The sequence below is a fragment of the Stegodyphus dumicola genome, chromosome 3 (assembly GCF_044657685.1).
Source record: "Stegodyphus dumicola isolate Sdum_Otavi_A_Nest chromosome 3, ASM4465768v1".
Taxonomy (NCBI): domain Eukaryota; kingdom Metazoa; phylum Arthropoda; class Arachnida; order Araneae; family Eresidae; genus Stegodyphus; species Stegodyphus dumicola.
In genome coordinates, this window is record NC_140770.1 from 173848650 (window position 1) to 173861805 (window position 13156).

The 13156-nt window shown below is 30.0% G+C and overlaps 1 protein-coding gene across 1 annotated transcript in view; it reads right to left on the minus strand.

Annotated features, from left to right (window-relative positions):
- Nucleotides 1-655: 655 nt before the first annotated feature.
- Nucleotides 656-13156, minus strand: part of LOC118204401 (immunoglobulin domain-containing protein oig-4-like) — a 49619-nt gene continuing 37118 nt past the window's right edge. The window contains exons 3-4 of the mRNA XM_085813636.1: nucleotides 6083-6232; nucleotides 656-4933 (exon numbers count right to left, since the gene is read on the minus strand). Coding sequence (XP_085669762.1) covers nucleotides 4775-4933; nucleotides 6083-6232 — 309 coding nt within the window. The 3' untranslated portion in view covers nucleotides 656-4774. The remainder of the gene's footprint in view (nucleotides 4934-6082; nucleotides 6233-13156) is intronic.

Below are 13156 nucleotides of genomic sequence, written 5' to 3' on the forward strand. Positions count from 1 at the left end.
TGTTGTATAGTAAAAGAAAATACACACATACTGTGAAGATTTGCATAGGTATGAGAAATTTCCCTTCTGAAAATTTATTCAGAAATCTGGTTTATCAACCAATGGTTGAGAGGCTAAAGCTAGAAAACAATGATTGTTCTTGGATTTGATTCCAGGCTGCTGAGCCAACTGCAGGAATACTTAGATATTTGTAACAAAACTATTGCACTCATGCAAATCATACTTTCAAAAAGCTTATTTTCTTGACTTTTCAGTGGTAAGATTTTATCTTGATATGACTGGACTTTACTTTTTAATTGCATATCCAAAATATTTTTTAACATAGAATGAAACAGTGGCAATGAGTTAATGCGCAAATGATTAGTTTAGTATTCTTTTCAATTTTCTATTATCATTAAGTTGTAATACTCCGAAATGTGCAGTTTCTATTCAATTGTGGATATATTTAAGTGTAGTATGTCATTTGAAGAGAATCAAGCATAAGTAAACGTTATCATCCTGATGTAAATAAATTTTAATGCCTATGGGAATGCAAAATAATTTTTAAGTTCTTTTAATTATTGACTTTAAGGCTTTCAAAAATTACTTTTCTATCCGCTTTATATCTGAAATTATCATGTTTTGTTGTATAGTGAAAGAAAATACACACATACAGTGAAGTCTACTAATTTATTTTGTGAAAATCTTACATGCATATTCTTCTACAAAGATAGCAAACTCCAATCTAATTAATTACATGAACATTTTATTTATCTTCAATTAAAAATTCCATTTTAATATAATCATAGGTTGTAATTCAATTATTTCAAAAGTTATCATTACTATTATTCAGTTTGAGTTTTTTATCACTTTTGATTTCAGCTTAAAGTATTAAAATGTTCTGTGAACTTTCTTGTATATTATATTGAATTGTTAGAAATACAATCACATAGTATACTTATATTCACTAAATAGTATATTTGTGCATTGTATCGTGGACTTGGTCAAGAGTTCAAAATTTTTTCTTTGCTCAAATTTTGTTTGATACTGTAGAATCACTTTCTCTTTTTCATTTCATTTTTATTGTTAGAAACTTTAATCCAAATTTTAATACAGGATAATTCAAAAGTTGTGCACATCATACTTTCAAAAACTGTAGATATTTCAGAATCATTATTCATGGCAAATTGTTTCAATTAAGGGCATCCCTGTACTGTTACAAGAAGTACATCATTTGCAGTTTATGCTGTTAGTTTTCAAATTTGTTTGTTTTTTGTGAGAAGGAAATAAATTTTTCCCAAGCAGAATTTTATAGCTCATAGAATCTTTCTTAGTTCTAGAGTTTGCTGTCTTCTTTTTTTCCTAGCTTGATTAACTATTTAATTGAGCACATATTAATTGGTTAACTGTTTAATTGAGCACACACTAAAATGAATGATTTAACCTAATATAGGCTACTTTAATTATGTGTTATGTACTGAGATTTATTTTGGTACTTACGTATTATCGCAACCAGGTTGGCGCGATTTGTAAGTTTGAGTAAAAAAGTATGAATAGAAAGAAAATGTACATTTATTAATTACAGATAATTTTTAATACAGTTTTTTATATTATTTTGTTTTAAAATATAAAACAGCAATTAAACCCTTCCGGTTTCGAATTTGAATAAGTTGCAGAATTATTTTTTCGGCGGAAATCTTTTGGCTATTGCTTTTAGCACTGATTGAAAACCGTCTTCGCCATTAACAGCTTGAGCTTGGCGCCATATAAATTCGATAAGGTATGAGTCAAGATGATGACGGGCTGTTCCTCTCTGTTTTTTGTTGCGCCATTTGGCTGAACCCCACATGCGCTCTACATGTTGTGTGTGAACGCCCGTGTTGGGATCCACAAAGTTATATTTGTAATTAACAGTTCCATGCAGAAATCCAGCATTTTCGAACTCACTTGTATTGTATCCTTTCCAGCAATCCGAATAAATGATGCTTCCTTCCTTGATATTTTCGCAAATTTTTTCCATGAGGGTAACGGTGCTTCTGTTAGGTACAGTAACCAAAAAAGTAATTCTGCAAAAACGTAATTAAAGTATTTCAGGGCATTCAACCTAACCAGTAAGAAAAATAAGAAAAACTACGTATAACACGTAGGGTTGCCGTAAGTAGGGTCGCCAAATTTGGCGATTTATGCGAATTTTGGCCTGGTTGCGTTAATACGTAAGTACCTTTATTTTTAATTATTATTAAATTATACATTTTATACAACAAAAATATATAAATTTTTTATTAACGTACCTTTTTTTTCCCATTTTAGTATGTCTGAGTTTTTTTAACTAATGAACATGTAACTAAGAAAATACCTTTGTGTTACTTCTCTTCAGAAGTAAAGCAGTTGGATAATCCTTTCAAAATTTTTTCTGGGTTTAAAACATATTTTGATACTATTTTTAACAAAATATTATTTTTTGTATTTTTTCCTTTTTCTAGAAATGATTTTATAATAAAAATATTGGTGATGTTAAAATTATTAATAAATTATTTTATACTATTTCATTAAGAACATGTTAAATGTTACAAAAAGTAATTTAAAACTACTTTATGTCTTATAAGAAATTTTATTTTTAATTATGAAGTATTTGTATACATAACATCAAACTATTTGAGAATTTTGAGTTTTATAAAATATTTATTTCTGTCAAATGTTAAATTTCTTCAAAAATAAATTAGAGATCAAAATTAATAACTAAAATGATAATAATTCTCGGAATGGCAGTGGAAGTTGGTGGGTTTAATTAATTTGGTAGGTGGTGCTTTCGTTTAAGCATACTTTTAGATAAATTTATTATATTTTAATGATCAATTAGTAAAATGCATCAGCTTTAAATTTAGAATGTGATGAAAGTTTTTAAATGAATTCTGTTTGTGTGTATAAGCATCCCGTCTTTCTTGAACTGTTATTCAAAATTCAGCAAAGTATTTTTTCCCCCTGAAGTCAGGCAGAATGTATATTTAACATTTTTTTTTTTTTTTTTTTTAGTTTTTTTTTTTTTTTTTTTTTTTTTTTTGCCTTAGCACGTTTTATCATTCATGACTTAGAATTTAAATATTTTTTGTGCTGCCTTGTTCTTAGTATTTTATTTGTGTATCTGTATTCAATACATAATACAGTATTTTAAGCAGATTTGCTTCGATGTTAAACTAAGCTACTTTCTGAATAATCGCAATTAAAAATTCATTAGCTTTTGTTGTCGGCCAGTAGCTGCTTGGCTTAATGATAAAGCATTTACTGTTTTGCCCTATATTTTACATCTGGGGATTGAGTGTGCTGACTTTATTAAGTTTTGCAATTTCCTTTACATGTAGCATAGACACAAATTTTCCTTAGAAAATCTCCATAAAGGCATCTTTTCCCATAGGAATATAGCCACAATTAACTCAGTCTTGGTAAAATTAATCTCTTTAAAATATTTGAAATCGGAGTATTTGATATGTTCTATATCATAACTCATTATTTTGTTTTTCTTTTTTTATTTAAAAAAAAAGTACAAAAAATATTATACAGTCAAAAGTCTTTAATCCGGACCTCAAAGCTACAAACTTTCTGCGCACGCGTATGCGCATAATATGTTTACGCATGCGCGTTTAATGCATAGCGGACGGTATAACGGTATATGCTAAGCTAAAATTATCTAATTATCTATTTCAGTTAATGTTGCAGATTGCGTTCTTCCTTAATCTTCTAGTTGGATCCAGCTTATTATTTTTTGCAGACTGTTAGAGCAATTTTATATAAGTAAGCTTGAACTTTCGATTATGTCAAAACGAATTTCGGAATCTGGAGCTGACAAAGGATCTATAAAGCGAAAGCATGTTTCGATGTCCATCAAACAAAAAGTGGATAAAGGCATATCCTTCGTTCATCTAACCATTCCGAAATCTGTTTATCAATTTCACGCAACGTCACGGCGCGCAATGAACTGGAAGTTGATTTGTCAGCACTATCCTTATCTTCAGGGCAGATGTTTTTATTTTATTCGGCTTATAATTCATTACTAAATGTAGTATTTCATCTTGATGTACTCCGTCTTTGATATGATTTAAATCAAATTCCTCGTCATTATAAATATCACGATTACACATCAAATAGTTTTCTGGTTGCAATTTTCTAATTTTGACTATGCGGAATGTATGCTTTACGCATGCGAGCGTTGAAAGAAATGTTTAATAAAGGAAACAAATAAATATTAAACTTTTTTTTTTTTTTTTGTAAATTTTGATACCCTTTAGATCATAATTGCTCTTTATTTCATAAATTAGGTTTCATATTTTTAATTTTATAATTTCTGCATGCCATCATACCAGATTTAAACTCATGATCTATAATCCGGAAAAACCGATAATCCGGAATCGCCGAAGTCCCGACGAGTCCGGATTAAAGACTTTTGACTGTATAGCATTTTAAGCACTGCATTTGCTTCTGTATATTTATCAGGAAATAAATCTTTGATTTAGATATCCAGTATTGCTAATGTGCGTTAATGATTTGCATATTAAATCATTTTTAAAAGCAAATTTTGAATTTAAATATTTTTATAACCTCAGTACATGTTATATTTATAATTATGGCTTTAAAATATAAATTTTTCATCACTTTTATTACATAATGTGTGTTATTGGTAATCATTTTTCCTGTGTGTTTTGAAAGTGCATAGAGAAAAGAGAGAGTATTTGAAATCACATTAATAGCTATCAAACTGAAAAATTCAGAAATAAATTATTGAGATTGAGGAGGTTTAGAATTATTTGCTGATGCTACCGAAGTCTGCTTTGAAACTGCGTCTGTCTACAGAGTACTTATTATTTGCTTCACAGTCATAAGTACCTGAATCCATTTGCCTCGCTGGTGTGATTTCCAGTTTGCTTTTGATCTGATTTTCACTTATGTGCCATTCAGTTATCTGGTTAAAAGACAAGAAGTACATCAGGAAAGTAATATTAAGTGGTTAAGAAATCTTGTTAAAAAAGCATTCAGATGTATATTTTAGATAACACTTATGCAATATTAAATGACATATATTTGCACTTTAGTCAATGCTAATGTAATGATGCTGATATTAGCAACAGGGGTACTTGCTTATTACTTTGGCCCTCATTTTTGAAATGCCAAGCACTTAGTTTATGTATATTTATCATAAATTTTGTGGCTGCTATTTATCTGAAGTTGCTTTTAATACGGCCACATAAACTCTGCAAAGTGAGACTCATGATGATTATGAACTATGACTTGTTGATTTTTATTCTGCCACTTAGCAGAATACCACAATTTTTCGACAATTTTTTCATGAGCAGCTGCTTTTGATCAAAAAAATTAAATTTATGGTTCATTGTAACCTGCTTTTTCAGTTGCTCTGTTTTATACGCTTGGCAATAGTTTGAATAAATCATTAATCCCTCTTGACACTTAGTCAATGATTTTTTACTGTGAGAATAGAACATGAGCGGGAAAAAATTCACTGGTTTCCTTTTATGCCAAGAAAACGGTGAATTTCACTATCTTAGTGTAGTACTGAATTCTAATAGAACCAAACTGCCAAATATCCAGTATTTTGGGTGAATTTTTTTCCTTTGTATGTACAAATTGTCTTTTATGTTAACAGTTTTTGAGCAATATACTACTCGTTTACTTGATTTTTGGATTAAATGCAGAGAATACACCTCTTTCATAAATAGGGAATAAATTATTGAGGATTAGATTAAGAAATAAATTATCATTAGGAAATAAATTATTGATTATTAAAAACCTGTAGCAGTTAATAGTTTTTTTGTTTGTAAAAGCTATGTTGTTTCATGTAATGTGATCATGTAATAAGAGGATTTAAGCATTATTACAATTTCATTGCATAATAAATTTTTAGATATTAATCCTGCCTTTTTTTTATAAATTAGTGTATTTCATTAATCTCTGCATTGTACTTAAAAAAAAAAAAAAAAAGGCTGTTTTTAATTTTAATTTCTAAATACTGTGTAATATAATATAGTTAATTATGCTGTAAAATATTTTAGATAAAAAAATATATTCTCTAAAAAGAATACAATGAATTATTTACCTGTAGGTATGGATGACTGTGAATTTCTATATCATCCTTGTACCAAGTGATTCGTGGTCGAGGATCTCCCTTAGCTTCACAGATAAATGCTATTTTGTGGCCTAAGGTGAACTCATAGTCAAAATGAGATGATTTGGTAATTCTAGCACCCTGTTTGAAGACATTAAAGCATAAGAACTTATTTATGAGCAGAGTGTTTTTATATATATCATCTCGTAGAAAAATAAAATTGAGAAAACTAATAAAAAGCCGATTAAAATTCTGTTGTAGTAAAATATGTCAGTAATTAAAAGCCAAAAATAAAATTTTCTAAAATAGGTAAAATGATACTACAGATAAAAACGGAGCAATTATTGGAGAAATAATTTGAATAGTACATAAAACTAACATTTAATAAGTTATTCTGTTTGATTTAAAGTACAAGCCAAGAACCAAACTGAATTTATGATTGAAGTAAAAAGTGGAACAGCCTTACTTAAGAGAAACTCATGTACAAATTAATACATTCTTATTTGACTTAATGAAATATCAAGAATGTAGATATTTAAATACATTGGTAATATCCATTTGAAAAGGCCAGAAATGAGTTTAATTAAACTTGCGTGTTTTCTAAATTTGAATCGGAGACAAAATGGTTGTAACAGTCAACTTCATGCAATGGAATTCAAATAGGATTGTAGTATTTAGGGGGAGATAGAGAGTTGGTGGTGTCATGTTGGACACTATTTTTAGAAGGCAGGAAAATGAATTAATGTGTGGGCTGTCATAAAATTGACAAGAGGAATTTAATGCATTATTTAAATTTGTCTTCAAAACTTTATCAAATGGAAGAAATTAATTTATATCTGGCCAATGGTCTTGATTGTACAAAGAAAAGTAAAAGTACAGGAAATCTTCACTAATAAAGGGCTACTATCTAGACTGAGAAATTTAAATTGGCTAATTTTGTTAGTAAAAGAATAGAATGCCAGAAGAAGTGATTAATTTCCATCATATACAAAAATTACAGTGATTACAAAATATACAAATCTTTAACTGATAGACATCCAACAGATTCCACCTTTTGAAGTTTTAACAATAAATTATCATAACCCTATTGCCCACCAGCGGACAAGTGGTTAAAGTCACTGATTTATCTAGCTCTCTATATATAGAGTTGAGAGAGATATATAGAGAGATAATATATATATGTGATGATACGGCAGTCATGGCACATGAATGACGAGGCTTGACCTCTAAAGTCCAGGCATTTCTGTAGCAGAGTGTTAAGGCAGCATCCAAAGAAGACACAGGATTTCACTTTTTATTGTTCCATATCTATATTTCAATTTCAGACGGAGATCAGTATTCGCTACTAAATAAGATTACTTTAAATTTATTACATCATAGAGGAAAGGAAGATGGGAGCAGCAGCATAGGTTCTAACAGCACAGGGAGAGGGAAGCTTCTGTTCGCAAAATGGCGGGCATTCGTTATTTATATACCAGTAGTTGTTATGTAATAGGTTGGAATGTTCTCGAAGGTACTGGTCTAGGGGGTAGATCCTAAATTGCGGAAAGTCAATTAGAGGTTGCCTGTTCGCATGGAGCAAAGCCATCGTATTTTTTTATATTTTACATCTCCCCCCCTCAAAACGAGAGGCCGGGCGAGCAAAGCATTAGTACATTAGTGAAGCCAGAAGTATGAGGAAAGACACGAAAAACATCCAGGACATAGTTTACAGGCTTTAACTATGTCCTATCATAAATCATGATCTTTTCTCATATAATTATAAAGTTTTTGAATTATACAATTTTACAATGATTTATAAATAAACATATAACTGAATTTTATATGGAAGAATAATAATAAATAAATTACAAGCATAAAAGTCCTGAATTTTTTTCAAAATGTCCGTTAAACAGTCCTCTTCCTCGAATGAAGATACTGGTGATGTTTCTTGATGCCAGTAAGTCAGCTTATTTTTATCTTGTGGACTAATAAGTTCACAAATATTATGCACTTTTCCCAATAAATATGATTCCATAATAATTTGTGAATAGAAGATGTTTAAAATTTTTGCGGTTAATAATTTTTTTTTATAAAACTTAGAAGATATACATTTTATGAATAATATATTATGTGCATTCATTCTTCTCATCATAGGTAATTAACAATACATTGACATATTTTAAAGTAGTTTAAAAATTCAATACAAAACATTATGATATAATATCTTAAAAAACAATTCATTATAAATTTCTAATAATGTAATATTTCATAAAACAATAACACCTTGAATAAAAACTTTGCATGTCCTCTCCAACAGATCAGTCTGACTAGCTTGCTGATGGTTGGGGGGTGCTGGGTACAAAATACAGTACAAAGTCCGTAATCCGGACGTCCATTATCCGGAATGATTTATAAATAATCTGGACTTCAAAGCCGCAAACTTTTTTTTTGTATGCTTTCTTTACGCATGTGCGTTTAATGTATAATGGATGGTATAAGCTAGGCTAAAATGATCTTCGCTGATTCTAAGGCATTTCAGTTAATGTTGCAGATTGCGCTGTTCCTTAAGCGATAATAAATGAAGATGATATAACAGAAGTTTTTCATTGCGATGACAATGCCCCAATCATTAATCAATTAATGGATGGCGAAATCTGTAATATGGTTTTAGATCCAGAAAATACCGCTTCCGATAATGAAGAAAGTGACAGAGAGGTTATTGAAAACAAAAAATTTCGATTGACAAGTTAGTCGGTATTCTTGATACAGAAATTACAGGACTTGAACAGTGGAACTTTGAAACTGAACAATAAATTATGTCTGTTTATAAAGAGAAAGTATTAGCACAAAAAATGAAGCAATTTAAACAACTTACATTGAAAGAAATATTTAATAAAGTAACAAATAAATATTAACCTTTTTTCCTTTGTAAATTTTGATACCCTTTAGATCATAATTGCTCTTTATTTCATAAATTATGGTTTCGTATTTTTAATTGTATAATTTCTGCATGCCATCTTACCAGATTTAAATTGATGATCTATAATCCGGAAAAAACCCTAATTCGGAATTGCCGAACTCCCGACTAGTCCGGATTACGGACTTTGTACTGTATCAAAAAACATTTTGGGCATTGTACATCGTATCAAAGTGTTTTTATAAAAATACAAAATCATTGGGGACATGCCAAGGAACTTAGTATGACGAAACATTGGAATTACAATTTTATACAGTCCTTGTTTTTTTAATAGTTAAAACATCATTCATTTTCTTATATTTAGGATTACAAACATTGTCTAAATTTTGATATTCTTTTATTTCTTCTAATCATAATAAATTAACTTGTAATCTTAAATGCTGACAAATAGGATTTCTAGAAAGCATGTCAGCTTCAACATTAGTAGATCCCTTTTTATACTTTATATCAAAATCATACATAGATTATTTTTAAAGACCATCTAAATAAGCGACCTGTAGGATTAAGACACAATAACACATCGAACAAATACTGATTCAGAAGTCAAACAACAAAAATCAACGTTATATTTTCAAATTTTCACAGGACTAGTTTCGATGGTTTTACCGAACCACCATCCTTAGCTGCGGAAGCGCAAATGAGATAGGTTATAATGATCAGATAAGATAAGATAAACCTTGGACAGAAAATAAGCTAGTGGCGCCATCTGTTGATGAAATCAGAACTAAAACATAATTTCTTTAAAAGCTGGATTGGAATTAGGATCATTAACTAGAACAGAAAGATTTTTTTGAATGTGAAATGCCTCTAGAAAATCCAGTTCTCCAATGGAAGATGTTTTTTGAATAATTTTGGCAGCAGAAAAATTGAAAGTGTGATTTTCAGATTAATAATGTTGAGCAACAGAAGACTTGTGTGTTTCCTTATTTCTAGCATATGCCTCATGTTCCTTGACGCAAAATTTTAAAGCTCTCTTAGTTTGGCCAATGTAAATTAAACCACAGTGGCAAGGATTCCTATAAATACCCCAGGAATTCATATCCGGAATGGGGTCCTTGAATATATAACTCTGAATTTTATTGATGGGAGAATAAACGACCCGAAAGTTAAATTTCTCCAAAATATGTGCAACTTTATAGCTAACTGATGGAAAGAACGGAATTGCAACCAAATTTTTATAAGCTCCTAAAACAAGAGTGTGCCTTTTAGTGTGTTGAGATGAGAATTTTTTAACTGCTTGATTAATAATGTTGGGTGAAAAGCCCCTGTCAACAACTACTGCTTTTAAATAATTTAGTTCTTCATCATGGGATAGTTTGGAGGAGCAAACTTGAAGAGAACGGAAAACATAGGAATAAAATGAAGCTAACTTTTTGTTTAGTCGGATAACATGATTTAATGTGTGGTGGAAGAAATCATTTTTATTACCTTCAAACAGGGTAATAGTATCGTCTACGTAGCGGAACCATACCGGGAAGTTTAAAGTTTCAAACAATTTTGTTTCATAATAGCCATAATTTCATATATGTAGATATCAGCCAGGATGGGACTGAGGAGACTTCCCATGGCTAATCCCTCAGTTCGCTTGTAATATTTATTTTGGAAAACAAAATGTGTTTGTTTCAAACAGAGTTGAGTGAGAGAAATTAGCTAATCAATTTCGATGCAAGAGAAATGAAATTCGCGAAGTCTGTATTCTAGTCATCTTAATGCACCCTCCACTGGTACATTGGTGAATAATGATTTTACATCAAAAGAAACTATGAGTAAATTTCTAGGAGAAATGTTTTTAACCTTTTTTACAAACTCTATTGAATTTTTTATGGTGTAAATGTTATTGTCTAATAGAGTTGAAAATCTAGAAACTAAATATTTAGCTAATGGATACGAGGCAGTACCTAAATTTGATACAATAGGGCGGAAAAGAATACCACTTTTATGAATTTTGGGAAGAGCATATAATCTGGCACAATTCGCAACAGATGGGATAAGCGAATGTTTATATAAATATGATTCCATAATAATTTTATGATATAATATCTTAAAAAACAATAACACCTTGAATAAAGTTGCTTGAAAGGATTTGTGAAGATTTGATCGCAGTTTTTATTTTTGACAAGTCCGAAGGTGAAGGATCTTTAGGGATCGGATTATATGGTCCTTCCTTTAAGAGTTTAGTGACACCATCGATGTAAGTGTTCTTATTCATGACGACTATTTGGCCACCTTTGTCGGCCTTTGAAATGATAATATCCGGGTTAGAATGAATTTCGCACATTCTAGCTCTTTCTATCGCAGTTAGATTTGGTTTCAAAGGTTTATTATGGAATTTTACATTATGAGCGATAAGATGTCTAATCATTTCTTTTTGTGAATCTGAAACTTTACTGAACTCGAAAGTTTTTTTCGATAGGAGCCAAAATCTTTGGAATCGAGGGTTTACAGGTTTGTGAGAAGTTAAAATTATATTTTAGAATTCTTTCTTGTTCTTTTGATAAACTAACATAAGAAATATTAACTATTGGCTTAATGTTTGCAATGGGAAGATTTTTTGAACTGCTTGAACTGGAAGACTGTAAAAGAAGTTTTTCGAATTTAACTGCAAGGGTGTTTTTATGACATTTAACTGCATTCTCCGTTCTAGACCAAGACTTTTGTTCAAGGGCAGTGAATTTTGGATATGAATTAGCGAGTTCCAGATGAAGCTTGTAGAGCTCATGTTCAATTTTGGACAATTGTTGACGTGCATCCTTTATGATGGACCGAAGTAAGGCAAGCTTGCAGTTTAACAGAATTCTTGAAACGCGACTGGAATGTTTTTGATTAGATTTCATTTGAATGAAATTGGGAATCAATTTTTTACATTTATACTTAAGTAAAAAGTCAAAATTATTTAAAAAACATCTTCCATTGGAGAACTAGAATTTCTAGAGGCATTTCACATTAAAAAAAATCTTTCTGTTCTTGTTAATGTTCCTAATTGCAATCCAGCTTTGCCTTATGCCTTTAAAGAAATTATGTTGTAGTTCTGATTTCATCAACAGATGGCGCCTATAGCTTATTTTCTGTCGAGGCTTTCTTATCTTATCTGATCATTATAACCTATCTCGTTCATTGCGCTTTTGCAGCTGAGGATGGTGGTTCGGTAAAACCATCGAAACTGGTCCTGTGAAAATTTGAAAATATAACGCTGATTTTTGTTGTTTGACTTCTGAATCAGGACCTGTAGGATTTTTTATATTTTTAAGCTAAACTAAAGCAGCATGGTCAGTATGTACAGTAAAATGATTACCATGTAAATAATAATAAAATTTATCAATTGCATCAATAATAGATAAACATTCCAGCTCAGTAATTGCATAATTTTGTTCATAAGATCTCAATTTTCTAGAATGAAAAGCAATTGGATGAAAGCTACCATCAGGATATTCTTGTTTTAAAACACCACCAACAGCTTTCTTAGAGGCGTCAACAAATACATGACAAAGATATTTAGGATTAAACAAAGTTAAAATCTAGAAGCTATTGCATCTTTTAATTTTTGAAAAGCTATTTGTCATTCATTAGTCCATTTATAGGGAGTATCCGCCTTAAGTAAATTAGTTAAAGGAGCTCTAATTTTAGCATAATTTTGAATAAATTTATGATATACATTAATACTTCCTAAAAATCTTGTAACTCTTTGACATTTTTAGGAGGTTGCAATTTCTTAATAACCTTTATATTTGCATTACTGGGCTGGTACTTACCTGCTTGAATTTCAAACCCTAAGAAATTTATTTTTTCTTTAGCAAAATTACATTTAGATTGTTTTAATTTTATATTTTCTTTTTCACATATATCAAATATTATTTTAAGATAATTTAAATGTTCCTCAAAATTTGGAGAAAATACTATAATATCATCAAAATAATTTAAAGCAAATTGAATCTGATATTTGTTTAAAATTTGTCTAAGAGCTCTTTGAAAAACAGCTGGGGAATTCTTCCAACCAAAAGGTAGTCTAGTAAACTCATAAAGTCCAAAATTTGTAGTAAATGCTAATTTTTCAGTATCTTTTTCATTTAATTTTATATGCCAAATAGCATGATGCTAAATCCAATGTA